The 26,373-nt window shown below is 37.0% G+C and overlaps 1 protein-coding gene across 3 annotated transcripts in view; it reads right to left on the reverse strand.

Annotated features, from left to right (window-relative positions):
- Positions 1-1,864: 1,864 nt before the first annotated feature.
- Positions 1,865-26,373, reverse strand: part of KIF14 (kinesin family member 14) — a 76,818-nt gene continuing 52,309 nt past the window's right edge. For 2 of the 3 annotated variants that reach the window (XM_017966582.4, XM_035280736.3), the window contains exons 22-30: positions 23,695-23,795; positions 18,833-18,927; positions 14,994-15,218; positions 14,619-14,803; positions 10,619-10,777; positions 9,232-9,354; positions 5,330-5,404; positions 4,419-4,557; positions 1,865-3,695 (exon numbers count right to left, since the gene is read on the reverse strand). In XM_017966582.4, the coding sequence (XP_017822071.4) occupies positions 3,316-3,695; positions 4,419-4,557; positions 5,330-5,404; positions 9,232-9,354; positions 10,619-10,777; positions 14,619-14,803; positions 14,994-15,218; positions 18,833-18,927; positions 23,695-23,795 (1,482 nt within the window). In that variant the 3' untranslated portion in view covers positions 1,865-3,315. The remainder of the gene's footprint in view (positions 3,696-4,418; positions 4,558-5,329; positions 5,405-9,231; positions 9,355-10,618; positions 10,778-14,618; positions 14,804-14,993; positions 15,219-18,832; positions 18,928-23,694; positions 23,796-26,373) is intronic. The other variant, XM_078356425.1, reaches the window with a different exon arrangement.

The raw sequence follows: 26,373 nt of genomic DNA on the forward strand, positions 1-26,373 counted from the left end.
GTTGGCCAGGCTGGTCTCAAACTCCTGGCCTCAAGTGATCCACCTGTTTCAGCCTCCCAAAGTGTTGGAATTACAGGCATGAGCCACTGTGCCCAGCTGGGTTGAGTGTGTTTAGGTCTTTGGCACTGAGGAACCATAATGTTATGAACAACTGGGATCCAACAAGTTGGACCTTTCAAAAGTCCATGAGGCAATCTAATCTTTTCCAGGCTGCTATAGCTTAACACCAAAAGCATACCTAGCATTAAATAATTATTGGAATGAATGAACCTAGCTATCAGATATTAAAACAACCTAAATGACCATCCTCCACATCTAAAAATCCCATAAATATTGGCTAAAGGGAAAAAGATGAAAAAGCTCAGTCTTGATTACATCATGCAATGACTGTAACTTGCAAAATCCAGAGCACAAATTTACCTGACAAATCACGCACAGGAAGCTGGGCACATAACCTTTTTTTTTTTTTTGAGACGGAGTCTCACCCAGGCTGGGTTCAAATGATTCTCCTGTCTCAGCCTCTTGAGTACCTAGGATTACAGGCACCTGCCATCATGCCTGGCTAAGTTTTGCATTTTTAGTACAGACAAGGTTTCACCATGTTGGCCAGGATGATCTCAACCTTTTGACCTCGTGATCTGCTCACCTCAGCTTCCCAAAGTGCTGGGATTACAGGTGTGAGCCACTGCATCTGGCCATAACATTTTTTTAACTGAACCAAACTATTGATACCTTTTCCCCTCACCTGTGATAAATTAATTCTTACTTTCCATATTTAGGCAAACTTTGAAATGCTTATTGGCACATAGGCTCTGAAACTCAAGTATGCTAGCTAGCTAACTAAACAACCTTTTGCTAAAACTTTCAGATGGACACCATGGAGGACACATAGCACATCATACCTTATTTAAGAGCAGTGAGATAATGTTATCTTTATTGTCCATTTATTATCATGGAACAAAATGACAACAGAAGATATATTTTCAAATACACCTTTTTTTTTTGAAATGGAGTTTCGTTCTTATTGCCCAGGCTGGAGTACAGTGGCATGATCTCGGCTCACAGCCTCCACCTCCGGGGTTCAAGCAATTCTCCTGCCTCAGTATTCCAAGTAGCTGGGATTACAGGCGCGGGCCACCACACCTGACTAATTTTGTATTTTTAGTAGAGATGGGGTTTCTCTATGTTGGTCTGGCTGGTCTTGAACTCCCTGCCTCAGGTGATCCGCCCGCCTCAGCCTCCCAGAGTGCTGGGATTACAGGTGTGAGCCACCACGCCAGGCTCAAATATGTCATGTTTAAAGAACTGCAATACAATTTGGTACCGGGGCAGAATGTTATAAATGGCGTATGCCTGTACCAAGTGTGATCTTCTATACATAACAAGGGTTTTGTAGCTGGTAATGAAAAGGACAGAAAATACATTTGGTAACAGTCTATTACTTGCCAGGAGTTTCTCCTACATTTTTCTCACTAAATGCTCATAGATAGTCTGTGAGGTGGGTATTACTTTTCTTTCTGCAGATGAAGGAATGGGAGTGAAGACAGTAAGTAACTTGTGTTACTAAGCAGCCTGGCTGAGATTCACATGCCAGACATGTGAAAAATATGTCAAACTCCAAAGCTCATGCTCTTTCCACATCGCACATGGTGATAAATCTATTCCAGGCCTAACCAGCTAAAGACGGGAAGAACAATGTTTAAAAAAAAAAAGTAGGCCGGGCGCAGTTGCTGTTTAATGTTTCCTAATTACTAATTTGATTTGCAACACTAGGCTAGCTATTATCAAGGCAGAGCTAGTTTGAGTGAAGAGTAAAGCAAACAAAGAAAATCAATAAAATAAAAAAGCATAGCCCAAGAGGCAATTCTAATGCTGAAAAGATTTATTAAAGGCATTCTCTTTATAACATATGTCAGTACACATGATTCCAATAGCAAAATATTTTCCTACCATTCCTTCAAATACAGAACAATGTATTTAGTATAAATATATATACAAAATTTATAAAGACAATATAAAGTTTCTGACTAAGTCATGAGTTTACAAAGCAGAAACTGAAGATTAAATACTGAATATTAAGATGAACACTACTATACAGATACCTTAGGAAGGTCTTCAAAGAAGTGCGCCTCCCGGGAAATCCTGTGTACATCTACACTCCAGCAAGCTGGACAGGCAGAGTGCTACTTGCCAGAGTATTGACTAATGAAAATATATAGAGAGCTTCAGAAGGTTATACAAGGTCAAATGTCAAAAATATAAAAAAGAAAGGGAAAGCAAATGTGCTACACTGTACCATTTTAAAGAGCTTGAAAACACCACATGAGGTTCACTAGTACTGTTCTGTCTGCAGTGACCAGTATTTATTTACAATCTCTTCCTGACAAAGAAATTACTAGATTTCTTCACAGTGCTAATGGCCAATTTCAACTAGTTATGCCAAATGTATAAGCAGTATCTGTAAATTTGAAAGGGATCAGGTTATTTAAATGAATAGGATTCAGATGAATTATTCTCCAGGAACTGCTCAAAATCACCCAAGCAGAGTTACTACCTCTTCAAATTATACATACTCTTGAGGTCAAAAATGTCAAACTATTTCCTTAATGTAAGATCCCACAAGTAGAATATTATCTTTATTACTTGATCATAAATAAAGCGTTTTCTTGAAGCTCTGGAATATAAAGATCTTTAATCTTCATCAAATCATATACAAATTATTTCATTATGCCTTTAACAAAACAAGCATTCTCAAGAGAAGGTCCAGCCTCTGATCTCCTAACCTTGCCCAACAGTTGAGTATGATTCTGGCAACATTTAATTAGTTTTAAATTATATTAATACAGCCCCCATAACGGAACAAAGATAACACAGTAAGCTATTATGCTAGCAAGCCATATTATTAATATATAATTATACTATATTTAGGTAGCTACTTATAATTCAGAGAAAAAGAGGAAGCTACAGCCTTGAGCATATTATTCAAAATGGCAACTAGATAAACCTTTGAGAAAGAGTTTGATTAACAATGCAAGTTAAGCTGCCTTAGTTAAACCTGTATAGGCCATTTCACCATAAACGTCATCCAAGCTGTTTGCAGGAGAGAGAAGGCGTAGGCACAAAGGTAACTGACTGTTCAGGTTTCCACTCATGAAAAAATAACCCTTTATAAACAGACTAATGAACCAACCACAGCTAGTATACCAATGTTAAAGCTAAATACTTTAAAGATAAAAAGACATGGACTTTTTTGAAATACCTGCACTGATTTCTCTTTATACCCTGGTGGTCATAAAGGTGCCTACACGTCAGCATTCACACCCACTGAATCCTACTGGGTGTGCATTCCTCTGAGCCCACTGCTGGGGCTGAGCCATGGAGTTCATAGACACGCTTTGGTACACCTTTATTCTTACTGCCGTCAATCCCACTTGATTTAGATTGTTGGTGTTCTTCTTCGGTATTTTGATTATAAGTTTCCCAGGGTTTCAACAAATCAGGTCTATCTTCAGATTCAAAACAAAAGAGAAGAGACTTAGCTAAAGATTCTAGTTCCTTGTGGACAACGTGAGTTACTCTACCCTCATAGCTCTCAACAGAAGTGGAGGGCACACTGAGGTCTCTGTAAAAATCACTGGCCAAGTTGCAAATACTTTCAACACAATCCTGGAGAAGGTTTACATCACCACTGCATCCTGTATTCAAGAGAAAGAGGGGAAAGTTAATTAACCTTTTCAGTTTTCATCAGGCATTTACAACTTTTATAGACTCTAGGTATCTTTCAAGTCAGAGTGACCCTATCAAAACAGTTCCAAACTACTTAAGATTAGTCAACTAAAGTGTTTATCTGCTAGGTAAGCACCTGGTTTTCCAGGATCTAATTATTTAGGCAGAAGTACTGACATACATATTAAGTGGAAATTTAATTATCAGTACAAGTTCCTATATTGGTAACTAATACCAGTGAAGTAGCATTGGGTAGGCTTTAGTTAATGACTACAAAAATGAAAAGGCTGGAAATAAAAAGAAAAGATGTCGGCAGGCGTGGTGGCTCATGTCTATAATCCCAGCACTTTGGGAGGCTGAGGTGGGTGGATTATTTGAGGTCAGGAGTTCGAGACAAGCCTGGCTGATGTGGTGAAACCCCAGCTCTACTGCTCTACTACAAATACAAAAATTAGCCTGGTGTGGTGGTGCACACCTGTAATCCCAGGTATTCGGGAGGTTGAGGCAGGAGAATCACTCCCAGCTATTCGGGAGGCTGAGCCACCAGGAGGTGGGCTGCAGTGAGCTGAGACTGTACCACTGCACTCCAGCCTGGTGACAGAGCGAGACTCTGTCTGAAAAACAAAAAGGAAAGCTGTCTAGGGTTTCTTAAAATATAAAATTCTGATTAAAACTCCATTTGGAGAATATACCTTTTAGTGCAGAAATAACAACTTCAATAGTTTTCTCTAAGCAATGTTTTAACTTTAAGAATTCTGGAGCACAATTAGCCATCTTCTTGAAATCTTGGTATCCAAAGTTTTCTTCTTGTACTTGCCTTCTGAAACTTTTCTGTATAAATAAAGTTAATATTTAAAATAATACATTAACAGGCTCAATGGCAGTAAGGGTTAGTCAATATGATCTCAATTGCCAGAATCTTCTCTTTAAGACAGTTTCACTTCCTTACCAGTGCTTAACTCTACTTCTAGAAGCAAGACCAAAATACAATATTAATTACTGTTTTAAAAAGAAATCAGAATTTTCAATTAAATTTTCAAAGTCTATCATCTATTACATGAGAATGGAATAAGGAAACAGTGCCATTTATTATCCAATACCTTAAAAGATACATTTATTTCATTTTTAAGAGCTCAACTTTATAATAGTTCTCACTTATTTAAATAAAAATTTTCAAGCCATAGCAATTACTCTCCTTTTTAAAACATTGATCATATACTTATATATTTTTCTCTTTACCATTAGACACGTGAATAATCTAATTCACCTGTATTTTAAAATCTTTGAGCACAATGATGATTAAACACAATTTTTTAGTCTATAATGATCATTCAAGCAAAAGCTGATAGTTACTAAATCAGTAGCAATAAGAAATAGATATATTAATAAATTTCTATATAATCCTTTATCTGTTACTAAAAATAGTAAGTTATGACACACACAAAAAAAGATAAAGAGCTATCTTACATGCTACAATTAAACATATGCAAGAGTTGTCTCTGGCTACGGATTAAAAACTGAAATAAAAATATCTACATTTGAACCAAGAGAAATGATAAAAAATAATCCAAATTAAACAAAATCAATTTAAAGCTTCTCTTACAATTTTCAATTCAGCAAAGATGTTTTCAAGAGATCTAATCAGTCCCATGGCACTTGTTTTCATTTCTTTGGTAACCTGTAGAAAATGTTAAAATATTTTATTATACTACAGAGTTCTAGTCTAGAAGCCCAAAGACTGGAGTTCTATTTCTGGGCTTGCAATTAAATAGCTTGAAGTTACTTAAATCATATATGTAAAATTTCTTTCAAGATAAATTGCACATTCATTTCTTTCCAAATAAGTTTATTTCACTTTTAAGATGTCAACTTTATAATCTCACTTATTTTATTTCATAAAAAATTTTAAGACAAAGCAATTACTCTCCTTTAAACACATTAATCATACATTTTATCTGTTATTTTCTATTTACCTGCGTCTTGGAAAAATAATCAGTCTAAATCATCTGTATTCACTAATAATTTCTTTCAAAATAAACTACACATTGATTTCTGTATTAAATATGGACACCCTCTAATGTTTGTTATAATAATAGAATTTGTGTTATACTTAAATATTTACAGGTATGAAATTTCTAAAATTTCCCTTGGAAGGGGGTAACATATCAAGCAAATACTATATTCTAACAACTTCACAAATATTTTGTTATTTGAGTCTCCATTACAGTCCTATGCTGCCCATGGCACATCTCATTTTATAAGTAAGGAAACGGACCTTGGTTCCTAACTCCTAAGACTGAGAACTAGGGTGGAAGCGCACATCTAAATTCTAAGCCTTTGCTTTTATTCTGTCTAATGCTGCCCCCTAAGGTGCCTTCCTGCTCAATTTCTGCCAGGGATTCTTTTTCAGTATTTCATTGGCTTTACCCACATAGCTCTTCCCTAGCTTTAATTCAGATTTGCTCTATGTGGTTAAAAAAGAAAAAAGAAAAAAAAAAGAATATCCAAATTATTTTTCTTTTCTGACTCCAGCTTTAAAATTGGAGCTCCAATGCTTTTTATGTTTCAGCTCATTTTTTATTTCTTTGGATTTTTTTATTATTCTTCTATAGGTTCTTAGAGGAGTTTTAACTTACAAGAGTAGATAAACTAAAACCCTATCATGAGTAACAAAGTACAGGTTTGTCACACTGTAAAGAGAAAACAAGAGAAAGGAAGGTATGCAGATAGTGTAAATTGTATACAGAATGGGCCTGGCCCTTTTGCTGTTTATTTCCTCAAAACAATACCAAGGCTAACATCTGTACCTACTTCAACAGCTTACTAAGCACATTCCCATATATTACTTCATCTACACTTTTCATTAATTATTCTACACCCTTTTGCACTTACTGCCAGCAGAAATTCTTTGCAATAGTGGTAGACTGCAAAAGTGGTATCACTTTGCAAAGATGGTAAAGTATTTTAATGATAACTGGTGCTGCTGCTTAGCAAAACCAAATTTGAGATGTCAGTGGTGGTCTGAGACTTTGACAGCCCAATATGTCCCTTTCTTCAAAGTGGTACTACGGAACTGAAATCAGCCTCATGCTATTGGTGGAACATGAGCTTGATTTATTGACAATATGAGCTCCTAAACGTAGTAACAATGTGTTTTTATCTTTAAAACAAACAAACAAAAAAACCACACACAAAATGAGAGGGGCAGACATATACTGAGAAAAAGAGAACGCATGCAAGTAAGATGAATGACTTAGGATTTGCAAGGCACTACATTTTTAGCATTTTCATATATATTGTTTCTTAATCTCATATAATTCTCAGAACAATTTTATGAAATAAGTATGATCATCCTGACTTAAAAAATGGAACAACTGAGGCTCAGGTAAATTGTTCACGGATACACAGGCAGTAGGAAAGCAGCTTAATGTTACATGTCTTTCTCCTAACCTGATATGGAGTTTTTCTGGGTAGAGAGAAATCTATATAGCCCTGTAGTACGAGCAAAGGAATGGAAAATCTCTGTGGCTTACACAGAGTTTCACCTCAGCTAAGATGAGCTAGAAGTACATTAATACCAAGGTTGTACTAAACAACAACAACAAAAAAAACTAGCTTACTCCATGCCTTTCCAGAAACGACGACAGAGGTACAGAAGTCAACAGTACTCCACATGATCTAATTTTCTAGATCAATCAATATGTATGTAAATGAGGAGACATCCTAAGATCTCAGGAACCTAAATGTGCCCAGCTAAGATTTCAGGAACCTAAATGTCCGCAGCTAGCACTGCCCCAGCCACCTGACTCCAGCAAGAGAAATGGAATAGACAGGGACGGTTTTTGTTTTTTGTTTGAGACATGGTCTTGCTCCATCGCCCAGGCTGGTATGCAGTGGTGCAATCACAGCTCACTGCAGCCTCGAACTCCTGGGCTCAAGTGATACTCCTGCCTCAGCCTCTGGAGCAGCTGGGACTATAGGTGCATGCCACCAGGCCTGGCTAATTTCTGTATTTTTTGTAGAGATGAGGTCTCAATATAATTCCCAGGCTGGTTTCACACTCTGGGCTCAAGCCATCTTCTCGCTCTGGCCTTCCAAAGTGCTGGGATTACAGGTATGAGCCACCGTGCCTAGCCAGGGATAGTTTTAATATGTTGTTACAACAAGACTCTAGAACAGACAAGTCTCTGAAATTCAGTCTCATATGAATTTGAACTTTTATCTTCCTAATCCCCACTTCACTAATAGTTATTGTCAATAAAGAAAATTAATCCATGAACAATGACTTTAAAAACTTATTTATGTAGCATGATGAGTTTTGGAGTCAGGCAGAATATAAAATCCTGGCTCAGGGCTTAACAGCTGGGTAATTAGGCAAAATACTCCAATTCAATGAATATTAATTTCTACCTTGAAAAGTGACATGAATATGAAACATGATATTCATAGGGCTTTTTCTTACTGACAAAGTAAAAATCCATTACAGAAATGGCCAAGTTTACCACCGTTACATGTAAAGCACCTAGTCCAGTAACAGAGGAAATGAATCAGTAAATAAATAGTTTACAGCCTGTGATGTAAGTATGCTTACATGTGACAGGGAAAGAAACAGGGTCAGAGCATTAAGTGACCTGCTAAATGATAAGGGGAAAGTGATAGAACCAGGTTTCCAATACAAGTCTTCTAATATTAAAACCCAGATCTTTCCTAAGGTACTAAGTAATGTTAGCTGGAGGAGGGGAGGAAACATATTTTAGGAAATCACTGAAATCCTTAATTGATCTGTATCTTGATATGAAATTTTTTTTTTTTTTTTTTTTTTTGAGACAGAGTTTCGCTCTTGCTACCCAGGCTGGAGTGCAATGGCACAATCTGGGCTCACCGCAACCTCCGCCTCCTGGGTTCAGGCAATTCTCCTGCCTCAGCCTCCCGAGTAGCTGGGATTACAGGCACGCGCCACCATGCCCAGCTAATTTTTTTTTTGTATTTTTAGTAGAGACGGGATCTCACCATGTTGACCAAGATGGTCTCGATCTCTTGACCTCATGATCCACCCGCCTCGGCCTCCCAAAGTGCTGGGATTGATATGAAATATCTTATGTGAATGCCCCTGGAAAAATATTTAGTTCAAGATACTGAATCAAGAAATGCTACTAATAGTTTCCATTCTTAGAAAAAGGCCTGAACAAAGCTAAGGAAGAATGTGACAACCAGAAAGCAAACAGTAGGTGTCACTACCACACTCTGTGCTCTGCTTCGGAGTTTACAGACTGAATTCTTCATAGCAGCTGCAACAGGATCAAGCAAAATATTAACAATAGAGGCTGCAGTGATTCAAGAATAACTTGAGAAAATATCACCATAAAATCGTGATGTCAGCCTCTCAGTGAAAAATAAAACAAATTAAAACATATGAATTTATAAAAATCTAATTTGTTGATTTAAAAGATCAACTTCATATATGATTTAGTGGAATAATATGGAATATTCTTTTATTCATCTTACCTCATTTTTTGTACATTGCCTTAAGAGTTCATGCTGAAGTTCTTTTGCTTTTTCTAGTCCAGAATCTAATAAAATCTTCATTCCCAAGCCTACACCATCACAAATAGCATCCATGAATTCCTCCTAGAAAAAGTATTTAAGCATTAACTAGAAAATTTAGGTTTTATATATTTTAATTTATTTAAATTTAAATTTTATACATTAAAAATTATCAAGTAATTAAGTTATATTTTCTGCTTACTTTAGGACTATAATGCATCCTATGTTTATTAAGTTCAACTAAAGCTGGAATAAGAACTAACAATCTGTAGCCTATAAAGAAATAAAATGAGCAAATATGTGATTTAGTATCTCATATATAACATATATATATAACATATTGTAGAGAATGTTTATCATCTTTAAGCAGGGCTCTGTATTGTTAGAACACAGAAACAGTCTTTCTTTTTTTTTTTGAGACAAAGTTTTACTCTTGTCGCCCAGGCTGGAGTGCAATTGCATGATCTCGGCTCACGGCAACCTCCACCTCCCTGGTTCAGGCTATTCTCCTGCCTCAGCCTCCCGAATAGCTGGGATTACAGGCACGTACCACCACACTTGGCTAATTTTTGTATTTGTAGTAGAGATAGTGTTTTGCCATGTTGGCCAGGCTGGGCTTGAACTGCTAACCTCAGGTAATACACTTGCCTTGGCCTCCCAAAGTGCTGGGATTACAGGCATGAGCCACCACCAGAACACAGTAACATTCTAACATAATACATTGTTTTCAATAGCATAAATAGTGAAAGCAAGCAGATATAAATTATCTAGTATTTCAGAGTTTTTCATGTGTTGATTGGCTGAGAAAACCCTCCACAGTAGATGGCTAGCATCAAATTAAGGATCTGAAAGGTAAAATAAGGTTTGTAAAATAACCCAATATATTTAAAACAGATTTTTTTTGTTTTATTTTGTTTTTGTTTTCTTGAGATGGAGTCTCACTCTGCCACTCAGCTGGAGGGCAGTGGTACGATCTCAGCTCACTGTAACCTCCACCTCCTGGGTTCAAGTGATTCTCCTGCCTCAGCCTCCTGAGTAGCTGGGACTACAGGCATGGACCACCATGCCTGACTAATTTTTATATTTTCACAGTAGAGACAGGGGTTTCGCCATATTGGCCAGGTTGGTCTTGAACTCCTGACTCAAGCGATCCACCTGCCTCGGCCTCCCAAAGTGCTGGGATTATGGATATAAGCCACCACGCCTGGCCTAAATGGTTTTAAATCTTACAGAAAAATTACTAAAAGTATAAGCTATCTTGAAAACTTAAAAAAAACTTGTCATGCTTAATACTATACTATTATCAAAAGTCTAGATGAAGTCTCTCTAAAGTAAATTGCTAAATTACCTGGACGCTGCCAGCTTTATTGTTACTGTTTTCCAGAAAATGTAGCTTGCTCCCTTTCAGAACTGCTAACTGCCCCACATACTTTACAGCTTGTTGTACAGTGTGGATTGCATTCTTTTGGGCCTCTTTTATCATTGAGGAAATATCCAAACAGCATCCCTGTAAAATAAAAATGGACAAGTATAGCAGATACATGAGATTATAACAGGTGGGAAAGAAGAGATAAAGGCTGGGCACAGTGGCTCACACCTGTAATCCCAGCACTTTGGGAGGCCAAGGTGGGTGGATCACTTGAGGTGAAGAGTTTGAGACCAGCCTGGCTGACATGATGAAACCCTGTATCTACTAAAAATACAAAAATTAGCCAGGGATAGTGGTGCGTGCCTGTAATCCCAGCTACTCGGTAGGCTGAGACACGAGAATTGCTTGAACCCAGGTGGCAGAGGTTGCAGTGAGCCAAGATTGTGCCACTGCACTCCAGCCAGGGTGACAGAGTGAGACTCCATCTCAAAAAAAGAAAAGAGGAGAATGATCTGGAGAAAATAAGTTCTGCATTTATTGATACGGTGATCTCACTTCGTAAATGTCTCAGTCAGAACCAGAAAACATGCAGCCCTGTGGCTAAGAAAAGTGATAAAGTGAGTAAGATATAGTCTCTACCCTCAAACACCTTACACACTAATAACACATAAGGTAAGTACAAAATTAACTACATATAAGACAGAATTAATAAGTGAAAGCCAAAAGAAAGAAAAAGAAGGGTGGTTCTTTTGGCCTTTGAACTTTTTGTGTTCTGATAACCATCTGACAGTAAAGACATTATTTTCTCAGGGGAAAAGAAATAGAGAGAGAGGCGGGGGTGGGAAGCAAAAGTGAGGGGGGGGACCCAAACACCTTCAAACAAAAGACTTCCCACATGCACTCAGAGTACACATATCAAAAAGGAATGAGGAAGCTTCTCTTGAGCTTTTCTTCTTTCTGTTACCCCGCCCCCTACGATGTCTCTTCAAAATACTTCTCTTGGCCTGCTTTCTGGAATATGCTAATTGTATCGCTATAAGAAAAGGATTCTCAAACCATACTTAGTAGAAAGTGTAGTCACTAAATTCAGGTTTGCTAGCTTAACACAAGTCTCTCTGTAGCTTAATCTAACTTCCCTTCCAAGTCACCTGTTCTCTCCATCCTTGATTCCTTGTATAAGACATTTCTCACAGGGATATGAGTTGAAATCCGTAAGTTCAGTTCAAAGTGTTCTTCTCAGAAGGAAAGAAACTATACACCAGTTACTCTAAGAGACACATCCTTTTTTTTTTTTTTTTGAGATGGACTCTTGCTCTGTCAACCCGGCTAGAAGGCAGTAGCAGGATCTTGGCTCACTGCAACCTCCACCTCCCGGGTTCAAGCGATTCTCCTGACTCAACCTCCTGAACAGCTGGGATTACAGGCGTGTGTCACAATACCCGGCTAATTTGTTGCATTTTTAGTAGAGACGAGATTTCACCATGTTAGCCAGCATGGTGTCAATCCTTGACCTCATGATCCACCTGCCTTGGCCTCCCAAAGTGCTGGGGTTGCAGGTGTGAGCCACCATGCCTGGCGCCCGGCCAAGATACATTCTTATAACATTAATTCATCTGATCCTCACAGCAATCCTCCCAGGTAGGCATTTCTATATTTATTTTCCTATGAGAAATAGAAGACTCAAAAATTTAAGCAGTGTGCCCAAGGACACACAATTAATTTACTGTGGGTTCAAACATCAGTTTTTCAAGGGCCAATAGTGAGCTTTTGTTTTGTGTGTGTTCTCCCACTATTCTAGTACTGCCTCTAAAAGCTGAGTGCCAACTAAGTGCTGACCCTCCTTCAACAAGCTTCCTTTCTAGGCTCAAACTTAAGTCACACCCTTCACTTCTGGCTCTCTAGCTCTGCTCTCTGACCAACATACCTTTCATTTTCATGGTTCTATGCCATCAGAAATTCTCCTTCATCTACTACTTTACCCACACCTGTTTGCAGTCCACCGTTCCCCCCCATCTTAGTCATCCTACTCCCTCATTACCTATATACAAAGTGATCCTTCATCCTGTATGAATTTATAATTAATTTAATAACAAGTATCCAACCAAACATCTATCATATAATGAGGCCCTGTGAAAAAAGACACCCATAGTCCTCTACCTTCTCAGAGCTAACTGTCCATTGAGATGTACAGGCTTCTAAAATACATGTTACATTAAAAGGCCTAACAGGTGAAGTTCAGGGTTATTAGAGAAACAAATAAGACAGGTGCCCAACCAAGTCTTGGGGAGACCTAGAAAATCCTCCTGAGGGAGAATAATGCACATTAAAAACTAATAATCTGATTTCAAGCTTACTAGTTAGATCAGCTCAAGATTTCCATATCCCAGTTAGTAATTCGCCCATTCAGGAAGTATTCGACACAACAAAAATTCTACTGCAATAATAGAATGTGGAAAGTCTTTTGGTGGGCACTATAACATAAAATTTGTCCAAATGTTCTAGAACATTTTGTTATACAGTCTAATTATCCTTTTTAAAAAGTGAAATCTAATCCTGTTAACATTTTCTTTTTAAAATTGTTTATTTTTTGTTATTATTATTATTTTTTGAGACATGATCTCACTCTCTCACCCAGGCTGGAGTACAGTGGTGCAATCATGGCTCACTGCAGCCTCAACCTCTTGGGCTCAAGCAATCCTCCCACCTCAGCCTCCCAAGTAGCTGGGACCACAGGTACACATCACCACAGCTGGCTAATTTTTTAAAAATTTTTTTAGAGACAGAGTATCCAACAAGTTGGATACTTATTATTCACTATGTTGCCCAGGCTGATCTCAAACTCCTAGGCTTAACTGATCCTCCTGCCTCAACCTCCCAAAGTGCTAGGATTACAGGCATGAGCCACTGTACTCGGCCATTATTTTCTTATCTGCTCCTTTTGTATATTCAAGGAATTTTTATGAAGGAATTTGCTATTTTGTAGATGACTAAGTATTCTCCAATATCAATTTTCCACTTCTTTCACAGATCCCTTGATTTTTGGCTCCGCACAGAAGTGTCCAGAATTAAAAAAAAAAAAAAAAATACATTTCCTTATGATACTTGCAGCTAGATGTAGTCAAATGATAAAGTTCTAGCCAAAGATATATAAATAGATGTGGCATATGGTGATTTCTAGAAACTTTCCTTAAAAGAAGGCAAACTTGGCCCTATCTTTCTCAGCACTCCTTCCACCCCGCTGCACTGAGCTCAGGTGGGCTCCTCCATGGTGGGTCATGAAACCAGGGGCTACACTCTGGGCATGGTGGAGGGGAGCACTGGGAAGAGCCTGGATCCTGAGGATTCTGGAGCAGAGTCACTAGGTCTACCTCTAGATTTTATGTGAGAGAGAATAAGCTTTTATCTTACTTCTCACAGCCAAACCTAATCTTATCTGATACAAGACAAGCAGGAAAACAAAATTATTTGTCTCTGTGTCAGCAGGATTGTGTTCAATTCAGCATGAGTTGAAACCCAGTCCCATACCCAGAGCAAGACTCTGTCTCTCTTCCCAGTATCCCTTATTGAGGGCCAGCATGGTATAATGGTAGAGCATTAACTGGGCCCAAGACTGCCTGGGTCCAAATCCAACTCAGTTGTTTACTAGTTAGGTAACATTGGATAGAATATTTATTTTCCCTGTGCCTCCATTTCCTCATCTACAAGATGGTGATAAAAACAGTGCCCGATGCTGGGGTTGTTACAAGGATTAAATGAGTTAATATTTGTAAATCACTTAGGACTACTCGTACATAGAAAGCCATGTAAGTCTTTGTTCAATAAATTAATTACAGACATCCACTGTCTCAGGACTTCAAAACAGAATGTACTTTTGAAAATCATACTGAGCTAATATGGGGGAAGATACAGACAGTAAAAAGTCAATAAATAATTATTAAGCAAATGAATCCTTCAAATGATACTAAGCAAATCAATTTACCTGTAAAAATAACTGTAAGTAGCCTCCCAGTTTTTTAACTTCTTGTCTCAATTCATCCTCAAGTCTTGCTATGTTGGTACAAGGCAGTAAATCATTCAGCCAGTGTCTCATTAGCACTACCAGCTGCTCAAAAGCACATGCAGTCTGAATAGTAAGTGCCTGGGTTGCTCGATCAGAAGAAAACACTTTGAAAGAAGAAGAAAAATTACTGGAAGAAATAATATCCAAATAAAATAACTCATATATGATCATATTAAAACATTTGACTCAGTTAAAAGATGCATGCCAGATGTGCCAAATAATCATTCAAAACAAAGTGCAATGTGCAGAAAATAATTATTTATGTGAGTTAACAAAAGCAGTGCGATTTCTTACAGTTATCTTGACTTTCTTCATCTTCTTCTTCATGAGCCTTGGAAATGGCAAGTAGCCCATTAGAAATTTTAAGAAAACTATTCATTAGGCTATCTGCTATAGTTCTTTCTTCATCATAACTCTGTCCAAGAAAATCTAATGAAGAACCAATCAATTCTTTGCAAATTCCAGGAAGAAATGACTCTGCCGAATTTGTGTAAATGCTGCTTGATTTGTCCATTAAACCTACATCAACAGAAAATAGTCATTTTAAGCCTTGTTTTCAGGAATAATACTTTCTTTAAAAAAAAGGGGATCCTTATTTTATGTACTTTTGCATTATTTGAATGTATTACAATAAGAAAGCATTTTTGTATTTGTTGTGGAATTAGAAAAACAAAAATATTAGTATCTACAACATCATATGCTATGCTGTACTTGAAAGTATATCTTCCACACCATACTTGCATATGTTGATTTCCAGGGTGCTCCATAATGTTAATTTTGCAGAAACTACCCCTCTGCTGCTTGCAAATGTTACTTATATACTATTTCTCTTCCAAAAATGTTCAGGTATAATACTTTCAAACAAATGTTTTAATGCAAGAATATTATAGGATCACTGTTCAATAAATTCAAAGTAGGCTATACTTATTTCAATTCAGCTTGATTTCTATATGCCAAAATAAAAACACAATTCCATACAGGGATCAATTAACCTCTCAATAGCATCAATCCATAGATTTAGTAATTCCTCAACGGCACTATGAGACAAGAGAGAATCCAAATATCCCACGTAACCATTGATTTAATCTCTTACTTTTTGGTAGGGATTAATTTTCTTTCCTTTCTTTCTCTCCCTCTCTCTCTCTTTCTCTTAAAAGACAGGGTCTTGCTGTGTTGCCCAGGCTGGGACGTTGTGGCTACTCATAAGCGTGATCATAGCACACTGAGCCTCAAACTCCTGGACTCAAACTCCGCAATCCCTTGGCCTCAGCCTCCACAGTAGATGGAACTACAAGCATGTGCCACTACGTCTAGTGGGATTAATTTTCTCTAACACCTGAAAAATTGTAATTGATGAAACCAATGACAGTTACATAAAATAAAATTTAAATTTAATTGGATCCATAAACTGGAAAAGTAAACAATGATAAACTATATTAAAAATAATGTCTCAGCCAGGTGTGGTGGCTCACGCCTATAATCCCAGCACTTTGGGAGGCCAAGTTGGGCATATCACCTGAGGTCAGGAGTTCGAGACCAGCCTGACCAACATGGGGATATTCTGTCTCTACTAAAAATACAAAACTAGCTGGACATGGTGGTAGGCACCTGTAATTCCAGCTACTCAGGAGGCTGAGGCAAGAGAATCACTTGAACCTAGGAGGTAGAGTACAGCGAGCCGAGATCCCGCCATTGCACTCCAGCCTGGGCAAAAAGAGTGAAACTGTATCTCAAAAAACAAACAAACAAAAGTAATGTCTCAGTACCTCTACTTTATATTAGTTCCTCCTCAGGGTATATTACAATCAACTGATTATATACAGTTAATACAGCACATCTCTGGGAAATGGATTTTCTAAGCACTGTCTAAACCAGAAGTAAATGAAAAGCTTGAAAGAGCTCATTCAGAGCCCCTGGAAATAACTTTATCCTGGAGTGCTAATATATGAGTATAATGATTCCTATTTAAGGCAAGATTAAGTTTTCTGGTCCACTTTATAGGTGTTTAAAAGCAGCAAACTAAAAGGAGGGAGAATAAAGGCATAGGTTGGAGAATATACAAAAAACTAGAACAAAGTAAGAGTTTGGTTTGGAAAGAGAAAAAAGAAAAGCTACAAAACCCAAAGCTATAGTAGAGTAACGATGACTCAATATCATTATGATGATAATGACTATATTACAGTCATTGAGAACAGTTAACTATATATTCTCTATTTTAAAAGATAATTGTATTAATGCATTCCAAAATCCAACAAAAACATTTTAGAAAGATCTGCAAAAATACAGGCAAAATATGGCCCTTAATTTTAGAAGTTAAGATACTTGCCCAACTTCCCAAAGCTAGAAAGTGCTAGACGGTGGGGTATAGCCCCTCACCTCCAGGCCTGGTCCCCCTTCCACCACTCACAGCTGCCCAGATGGGGTCCTACTAAGTTCACATGTGGGTTTCCATTTCTGTCTTTGCAAACTGCAAATAAGCAAAGACCTTTTCTATATCTGACTTTCCTTAAAATTATTTTTGTAAAATATCTACTCGAATAATATTGAATAAATAAGTTACCACAGATATACATCTTTTTATTATACTAGGAATAAAAAACCCACAGCATATTTTAATCTACCTTAGATTAAATAAGTAGTAGGATAATTATCTTCCTGAAAGAAACCCTAATTCCTAAAATTTAAAGTCAAGATGAGATATAATACCTTTTATGGCTACTCATATTCCATTAGGACCTTTATCATATATATTATGTTGCATAACTAGTTTAAAATTTTTGTTTCCTAAGTGTACAGATTTTTTTTTTAATATATGCATATATCTGTAACCCCCACTTAGCTCAATGTACTGTATACAACATTTCCACCATCCCATCCCAACCCAACAGGCTTCTTCTTCCCAGTTACTAACTCCCAACAGAGGTAACCACTATTCAATTCTAAACTACTCTGGCTTTGGTCACCATGGTTTAGCTTGCCCATCCTTGAACTTCATATAAAAGGAATCATGTAGTATATACTCTTTTGGATCTGGCTTCTTTCACTCAATGTTATGTTTCTGGAATTCACCCACATTTTGCGTGAATCAGTCATTCCCTCTTCTTCATTGCTACGTAGTAGTCTATGGTTAGTAGGTAGTAATTTTTTTTTTCTTTTGAGACAGAGTTTTACTCTTGTTGCCCAGGTTGGAGTGCAATGGTGCAATCTTGGCTCACTGCAACCTCCGCCTCCTGGGTTCAAGCCATTCTCCTGCTTCAGCCTCCTGAACAGCTGGGACTACAGGTATGTGTCACAATACCCGGCTAATTTTTTGTATTTTTAGTAGAGACGGAATTTCACCATGTTAGCCAGGATGGTGTCAATCCTTGACCTCATGATCCCCCTGCCTTGGCCTTCCAAAGTGCTGGGATTATAGGTGTGAGCTACTGAGCCTGGCCCGGCAGGTAGTAATATTTAAATTGTAATTATTAAAGGTAGTTACACATACAAAATTTACAGTGTATCTTCTCCTTCTACAGATAAACTAACATTATAATACGTATTGGTACAAAATAATTATTCAGAGGAATAATTCTTTAACTTTTAAAAAAAATTAAAATAACTTTGGGATAGATGATACGTAGATCATTATGCAAAATTCAGAAGAAACCAAATGGTATGCAGTGAAAAGGGTGTCTTCCTTCCTGTCCTGTCCCTAACCCCACACTCCCATGTACAACCAGCACTTTGGGACTTTGGGGTTTTGGTGTAGTTCTCCAGAGAGACCTTATTCATTTACAAGCATCTATGTCCACGTCTTCTTTTTTCTCCTCCTCCACACAAATGATAGAATATGATACATAATCTGCTGCACTTTGCTTTTTCACTTGTGAGGAAGTAATATTCTCATATATTTTGGAACATACACGTCTTCCACATTTGAATTAGTTACTCTACTAAAAGACTTTGAAATAAATTATACAGAGCACAGAATTTTTGAAGTGGAAGGGGCTGTTGATCCAACCTCCTCATTTTAGAGGAAATGGAAGCTTCTAGGAAATGAAATGATTTGCACAAGAATAAGAAAAAATTTAACGGTTGAGCTAGGATTTAATGCTTTTCTTGTCATACAAAAAATGTGGAAAAAAAAATACCTGATGAATGTGAAGAATGCAAATTCTTAATTGGGTGGACTTGTATATCATGTAAACAACCAGAAATTCTTCCATTCTTCATCAAACTCCTGCTCCTGAAAAAGAGAAACCATTAGATTAGTAGTGTTTTACCACATAGGATAATAAATATTAAGAATATTTATAAGTTCTCTAAGAAAATGGACATTCATATGTGTGTTTTTCAATAAAAATTTTCATCAAAGGAAAAAATTCATTTGGTCAATTGAGTAAGAATTTTACTGTTTATCAACACTGTTCTAGGCAGAACAAAAGAGATCAATTAGGCAAATAATTGCAAGAAAGTGATGAATGTGATGAAGGCATAGAATGTTGTGACAGACTCTATAAAAGAACTTAACCTGGCCCAAGAAGTCAGGGGGGCCTTCTTGGAGCAGGGACCCTTAAGGATGAGTAAAAGCCAAACAGAGGGCAGGCCTGGGAAGCAGGGAATAGTGTCTCAGACACAAGCAACAGGAAGAAAGACTTGATGATAAATGAATGCTAAGAACCAAACAAGGTTCAGAAGGACTGCGGCCCATGATGTAAGAGAGAGAGCAGCAAGGGATGAGGCTGGGAGGTGTGCAGGGGCCTGCTTGAGTTGGTCTTCATATGGCAATAAAGCTGGGGTTTTATCCTGAGCAGATTATCCAGGGAAGGATTTTATCTTATTTTTTTAAGTGGCCAAGTTTGGATTTATTTATTTTCTCTCCAAATTTTATTTTAGGATTAAGGAGTATATGTGTAGGTTTGTTACATGGGTAAATTTCGTGCTGTGGGGGTTTGGTCTACAGATAATTTTGTCACATAGGTAACAGGCGTAATACCTGAAGGCATTAAACAGTTGTTCAGTCCTCAGCTTCCTCCCACCTACCACCCTCAAATAGGCCCTAGTGTCTATTGTTCACTTCTTTGTGTCCATGTATACCCAACGTTTCAAGGAAAGATTTTAAACAGGATATGATTTAGGTAAATAAGCATTTAAGTAAATATCTGCTACACTCTGTATAAAGCATAACACCTGTGAAGTGCAGCAGTAGTACAAATGGAAGAAATGCTTCTATCTCCAATTGCTCTTTTTGCTGACCTTTTTCCTCAGCATATAAAAATGCCCCACTTTCTGCCTTGAGTTTGCTTGACTGTCTAAGGTAATTTTCTTTCTGTCTGCTTCTTGAAAACACAGGCTACCCTTTCTGCTACTGGAGAAAGCAGCCTACCTCTATTTTGCCATTCATCTATAAATTTTATAAAATCAAACTCCAACTCCTATGTCAATGAAACTACTCAAGCAGTGATCTAAATCTAAACTGAGTGGATCCTTTGAAGCATTTTTCCTAACAGAACTCTCTACTACTGTTGGCCACTCAAAGAAAAATACTATTGTTGAAAAGATTATTAAGCCAAAGCATTCTATCAGTAGTAGCCTAAATGTTTCAAATATAAAATTGACCCCATGAACTCCTACCAAAAAAAAAAAAAACCAAAAAACAAAAACAAAAAAAAACCAAAACACAGAAATAGGACTGATAAAAGGGAAAGAAAATATCAATTCTCAAATATTACTTTTTCTACTAGGGGTGAAAAAAGGGTATATGATTACAGCAAATCTAAACTAGTAAAACAGTTATTCTTGCAACAATTTCATAGTTAAACAATGTTTAAACCCAAATAAAATGCTTGTCATATTCCTTTCAAAGACCTTTTACTTAACCTCAGGAGGAAATTTACTTTTAACTGTCAACAGTATATATCAAAATTTATAGGGAGCCAAACCAGTCTATTTTATTGCAGAACAACTGTGGCATATCATTGTCCAGTAGAAGTTCTATAGTTAAGAATCTGTCACTGTTTCCATTACCTGCAGGCATTCTCAGAGTTTGGAATTCTGTCATAAACATTCTTACAAGGCTGAAACTTCATATACAAGGTCTCAGACTAAGAGCAATTCATTTTTTAAAAATATGGTACTTTTAAATTATAGAAGTTCCCAAAAATATCTCTGTCAAATGAAAATACCCAATTTCAAAATCTTAGAACGTATTGAGATGTTTTGATTTTTGATAACATTTTAAACTTCTGCTGATTCCCTATTATTACTTAAAAGTTAACAGAAAATAAGATGTAAATTACCAACATTCAGTAGGCTAAAAGTTTAATGCTCATTAATTATCAATGGTTATATTGTGATTTACATTTCTAAATATACAAAGTTTAAATCTGTTTACAATAAAAATGATACAAAACTAGTAATCATAAGATCCAAAGATATTCATAAATCATTCTCTGATGAATTTGTTGGTCTGGTTTAAATTTTGGGGAGGTTTATGTTATTCTAGGTTGGCTTAAATATATCTCAAGCTCTATCTACCCAATTTCACCTAAGGACCATTTTTAGCTCACTTCAGTGCCAGAGACCAGCTCTGTCAAGTCCTCAAGACAAATCACTTGAAGATATTATCATCTGTTACCAGTACTGGACAGAATCCATAGCTTCTCTGTATTCTAAGATTTAATCTTATTCAATATATATTAAGCATCCAATATTAATCAGAGCTGCCATTTATTGAATGCTCACCCACTGTAAGAGGAGCTTTACACGTACTGTCTCTAATCCTTGTAACAACTCTGCAACATGATCATCATCAGTCCCATGTTGTCAATCATGGTGGTCACAGTAGACAAAGCAGGAGCAGCAGATGCTCTATACATAGGACCTCATTTAATCTTAATGATAAATCCCTGTAAAGTAGGTATATATGACTGTCTTCATTTTACAGATGAGAAAACTGAAGCTTAGAGATGTAATGTCACTTGTCCATGACCACACTGAGCATAGATTAGAACCCAGGACCCTGATAACAGAGCTTGTGACCTTTTTACTATCCTATATTGTAGGGGATACAGACATGTTCCCTACACTCAAAAAGCTGATTTCTGTATAAAAGCTATGCATTGTATTTCATTCAGAATAATGCTTATTATGTGTTAGCAATTTCTTATTGTAGCTTAGAGGTTAGCATGTGACAAAGCAGAAATAATAGGGGGAAAGTTGCCATAAAATAGTTTCAACTCTTTAAGGAAAATTATAAATGAGTTTAAAATAAGCCAAGTCAAAAACAATGCTATAGGCCTAAAACGATTTAGAAACCCAAATGGAGGCTGGGTGCAGTGGCTCACGCCTGTAATCCCAGCACTTTGAGAGGCCAAAGCGGGTGGATCACCTGAGGTCGGGAGTTCAAGACCAGCCTGACCAACGTGGGGAAACCCCATCTCTGCTAACAAAAGTAGCCAGGTGTGGTAGCCCATGCCTGTAATCCCAGCTACCTGGTAGGCTGAGGCAGGTGAATCACTCTAACCTGGGAGGCAGAGGTTGCTGTGAGCACTCCAGCCTGGGCAACAAGAGTGAAACTCCATCTCAAAAAAAAAAAAAGAAACCCAAATGGATCCTGATCTGCAGCTGAAGGCAATGAAGTTTAAAAAAAACATAAAACAATTCGCTTAAACAGAGGATGCTACTCTTTCATATGCAACGAAGAGGCGATATGGCATAGCAGTTAAGAAAATCAGGAGCTTTGGAGTCACTCAAATTCAGCTGTTCCTCCTATCAGTGCTGTGACTTTGCACACGTCACTTCACGTCTCTAAAGTCTCAGTTTCTTCATCTGTAAAATGAGGGTAATGACAATATCTACTTCATAGTTTGTGGTGAGTACTAGCTGAGACAAGGCTTAGTATTTAATAAATGCTCTTAATAACAATAATGCTTCTGCTGACAGATGAATACTATTGACCCTTATATCCTGAAAATCCCCAGCTCCATCCACCAAAGTTCTAAACCTGAATATACACCTGGATGTCCCTTGAGAATATCTTAAATTCTTCATATTTAAAATTAAACTCCTGTTATGCTTTATCTCAGGTAACACCACTTCCCTCTTGGCAGTCACCCAATTTAAAACCAGGAGTCATCCTTGCACCCGTCACACCTTCAGCCCCAGAGCCAGTCTCCGCATCCTGTTGATTCTGCAGCCTGAATAAGCAGAAAACTCGACTTTCCTCTTCACTGCATTTAAAATCCTTCTGTCCAGCCTTAGTTCAGGATTTTGTCAACTGCTCCTGCCTCTACTTTCCTCAATTTCTGGCCTTTCGGGACAGGGGATATTTTGTATTCATCTTTGCTTCCTCAGGGCATGGCAGACAGTAGCCATCAAAGAAACATTTGCTTAAAAACCAAACCAAACTAGGAGGCTAAATTGGCTCCGAGGCCTTTCCATGACACTATTTTGCTTCTCTACATAATCTAAGCATCTGAGGTCTAAGGAGAACTAGTTTTTCCTTGAAAAGCATCTATTATTCACCATGGAAGTCTTTTACGTTTCGAGTTAATAAGCAACATTGGTTACATATAAAAGTGGTCTATCACCATGATTTATTCTTTTGTGGAGTTCATACTAACTTCACTGCATTTAAAATTCTGTAATGTAAAAGAAAATATTATAGAAGACACCAAGTCATTGAGAAAGAGCTACTTAAAAGTAGTAAATACTACTCATTTTTATGGAAAATTTAATTTGTGCTACCCTAAGTTGCTCTTAACACTTATATGATGAAACAACGAAATTTGATTTATCTTCTAACTGATTAATAAACCATTTAATGCCCTAAGTGCTGTAATGACCATTAACATACTATTCCTCTTATATTTCTGGGTTTTTTGTCTAGACATACCTATCATGACAATGGTTCTCTTAAAATAATACAATTTACACACACATACACCCACACCCACACACACACACACACACACACACAGAGCAAGAAAACCAGTAACAAAAATGTCTTTACCTCCTTCTAGAAAGTGAAGAAACTGCTGCATCTGTAATGTCGGGTTCCCATTCGTCCTCAGGATCACAAAAGACATCTTCACCCCTGTTACTACCATTACTCTAAGAAAAATACAATATACAGTTTCAGTCAATTTGAGGCGAAAAATGTTTAGCAACTAAGAAAACAAAGATTAAATCCTTTGTTACATTTAAACCATAAAATTAGCAAGGATATATATTATCTGATAGGTCTAAAAAAATCATTCCTGATCAAATTAAAAATTAATCATACAATGATGGGGATGATATTAAAAGACATCTACTTTTAATAAAAACAGTAGAAATCATTAAACAATTCGGGAATAATAAACTTTGAATTTATAAGAATAATAAAAACACAAACAATAAAATCCTCAGCAGAGACATAAAAGAATAATCTGACAAAATTAAGAGATAGTCACTTCCTGGTTAAATATATTGATCAGGATTATAATCTATATTTTATATATTTAAAGTAATAATAATTACAATTCTACCAAAATGCTACATAGAACTTGATTCAGAGACAGTATCATTACATAGAAAAATGAGTTAAAACAATTGCAATGAATGGTTAAAAGCAGGACGTAAGTTAAACCTAGGGTAATTCAACAACTAGGTTTTAAAGTATGTATCAAGGCAAGCATAATCAAATGACCTTCATACTGCTTTTATTGTTCTAAAAACACAATTCATATTAATTGTAGAAAATTTTGAAATTATTAATACATATAAACACAAAGAAAAAAATTAAAACCACTCATAAACCCATCATTTACACATAAACACTGTCAATACTTTGGTATGATTCCTTTCAGCCTTTTTGGATTTTCTCTTATGAATATACCTTGTGTTTCTGGCATAAACCCTACTTCTTCGTGGTGTAAGATTCTCTTTTTTCCTTTTGTAGAGACAAGGCTGGTATCAAACTCCTGGGCTCAAGTTATCCTCCCACCTCAGCCTTCCAAAGTGCTGGGATTAGAAGGCAGCCTTGACCTTCCAGGTTTAAGCAATCCTCTCACCTCAGCCTTCCAAGCAGTTAGGAATACAGGCACACACCACCACATCTGTCTAATTTTTAGAATTTTTGTAAAAGAGACAGCATTGGCCGGGCATGGTAGCTCACATCTGTAATCCTAGCACTTTGAGAGGCCAAGGCAGGCGGATCAGCTGAGGTCAGAAATTTGAGATCAGTGTGGCCAACATGGTGAAATGCTGACTCTACTAAAAATACAAACAGAAATTAGCTGGGCATGATGGCATGCGCTTGTAATCTCAGCTACTCAGGAGGCTGAGGAACAAGAATTGCTTGAACCTGGGAAGTGGTGGTTGCAGTGAGCCAAGACTACACCACTGCACTCCAGCCTGAGCAACAGGGCAAGACTCCATCTCAAAACAAACAGGCAAACTAACAAAAACTATGCTACCCAGACGGTTGTGAACTCCTGGGCTCAAGTGATCCTCCAGCCTCAGCCTCCCAAAGCGTTGGGATTACAGGCATTAGCCACTACGCCCAACCCTGCTAAAATTTCTTCTAGAATTTTTATAGCTATGTTCATATTAAGATTGGTTGGTAGGCCGGGTGCAGTGGCTCATGCCTGTAATCCCAGCACTTTGGGAGACCAAGGCAGGAGGATCAGGAGGTTAAGATCGAGACCAACCTGGCCAACACGGTGAAACCTCAACTATACTCAAAATACAAAAATTAATTGGTCGTGATGGCATGTGCCTGTAGTCCCAGCTACTTGGGATGCTGAGGGCAGGAGAATCACTTGAACCTGGGAGATGGAGGTTGCAGTGAACCGAGACCACACCACTGAACTATAGCCTGGGCGACAGAGCAAGACTGTCTCAAAAAAAAAAAAAAAAAAAGATTGGTTCGTAATTCTCTTTTGAGTCATCTTTTCAGTTTTTTGGTTTTTGCTTGTTTTGTTTTTAATCAGTTATTCTAGCATAAAATAAACTGATACTTTCTATTTATTGCTATGTTCTAGAATAGTTTAATCTAGAACAGTTTAAACAGAATAAGATTTACCTGTTCTTTGGCAATTTAAAAGAGCTTACTCATAAGAGTGTCTGAGATTATCACCTCTCTTCCTACACTTTTTTTTTTTGAGGGCAGTCTGTTGACTAACGTTTCAAATTACTGCATGGTTATTCACCTATGAAGTCAACTTTGATAATTTATCTTTTTTTAAAAAGCCTCTTCTTTGTAGGAAATTGTCAAATTTATTAGATGAAGTTTTATAGGTAATATAATTTTTAAATGTTTTCTTTATGTTTACTTAAATGTCACTTATTTCTAAAATCACATTTATATTTTCAAAGAATAAGAACTTATATTTATTAATTTCTAATTCATTAATTATTGCCTTTACCTTATAATGATAAAATGAATTTAACTCTTTTCCTTTGTTTTATTTTATTTTTATTTTCATTTATCCATTAAACAATTCAAGTGTTAGGCTACAATTTGGCAGCATCCTCTAAGTTTTTCCATATAATACCTTCATTACTATAATGCTCTAAGTAGTATATAGTTCCATATAGAGTCACATTATTTAAAGGTAGTACATTTGACAAATAGTAGCAATGCAACAATTTAATATATGTTGCAACTATTTCAGGGATAATTTTATGGACAATTAGATAATGACAT

Source organism: Callithrix jacchus, chromosome 19 (assembly GCF_049354715.1).
Source record: "Callithrix jacchus isolate 240 chromosome 19, calJac240_pri, whole genome shotgun sequence".
NCBI classification, from domain to species: Eukaryota; Metazoa; Chordata; class Mammalia; order Primates; family Cebidae; genus Callithrix; species Callithrix jacchus.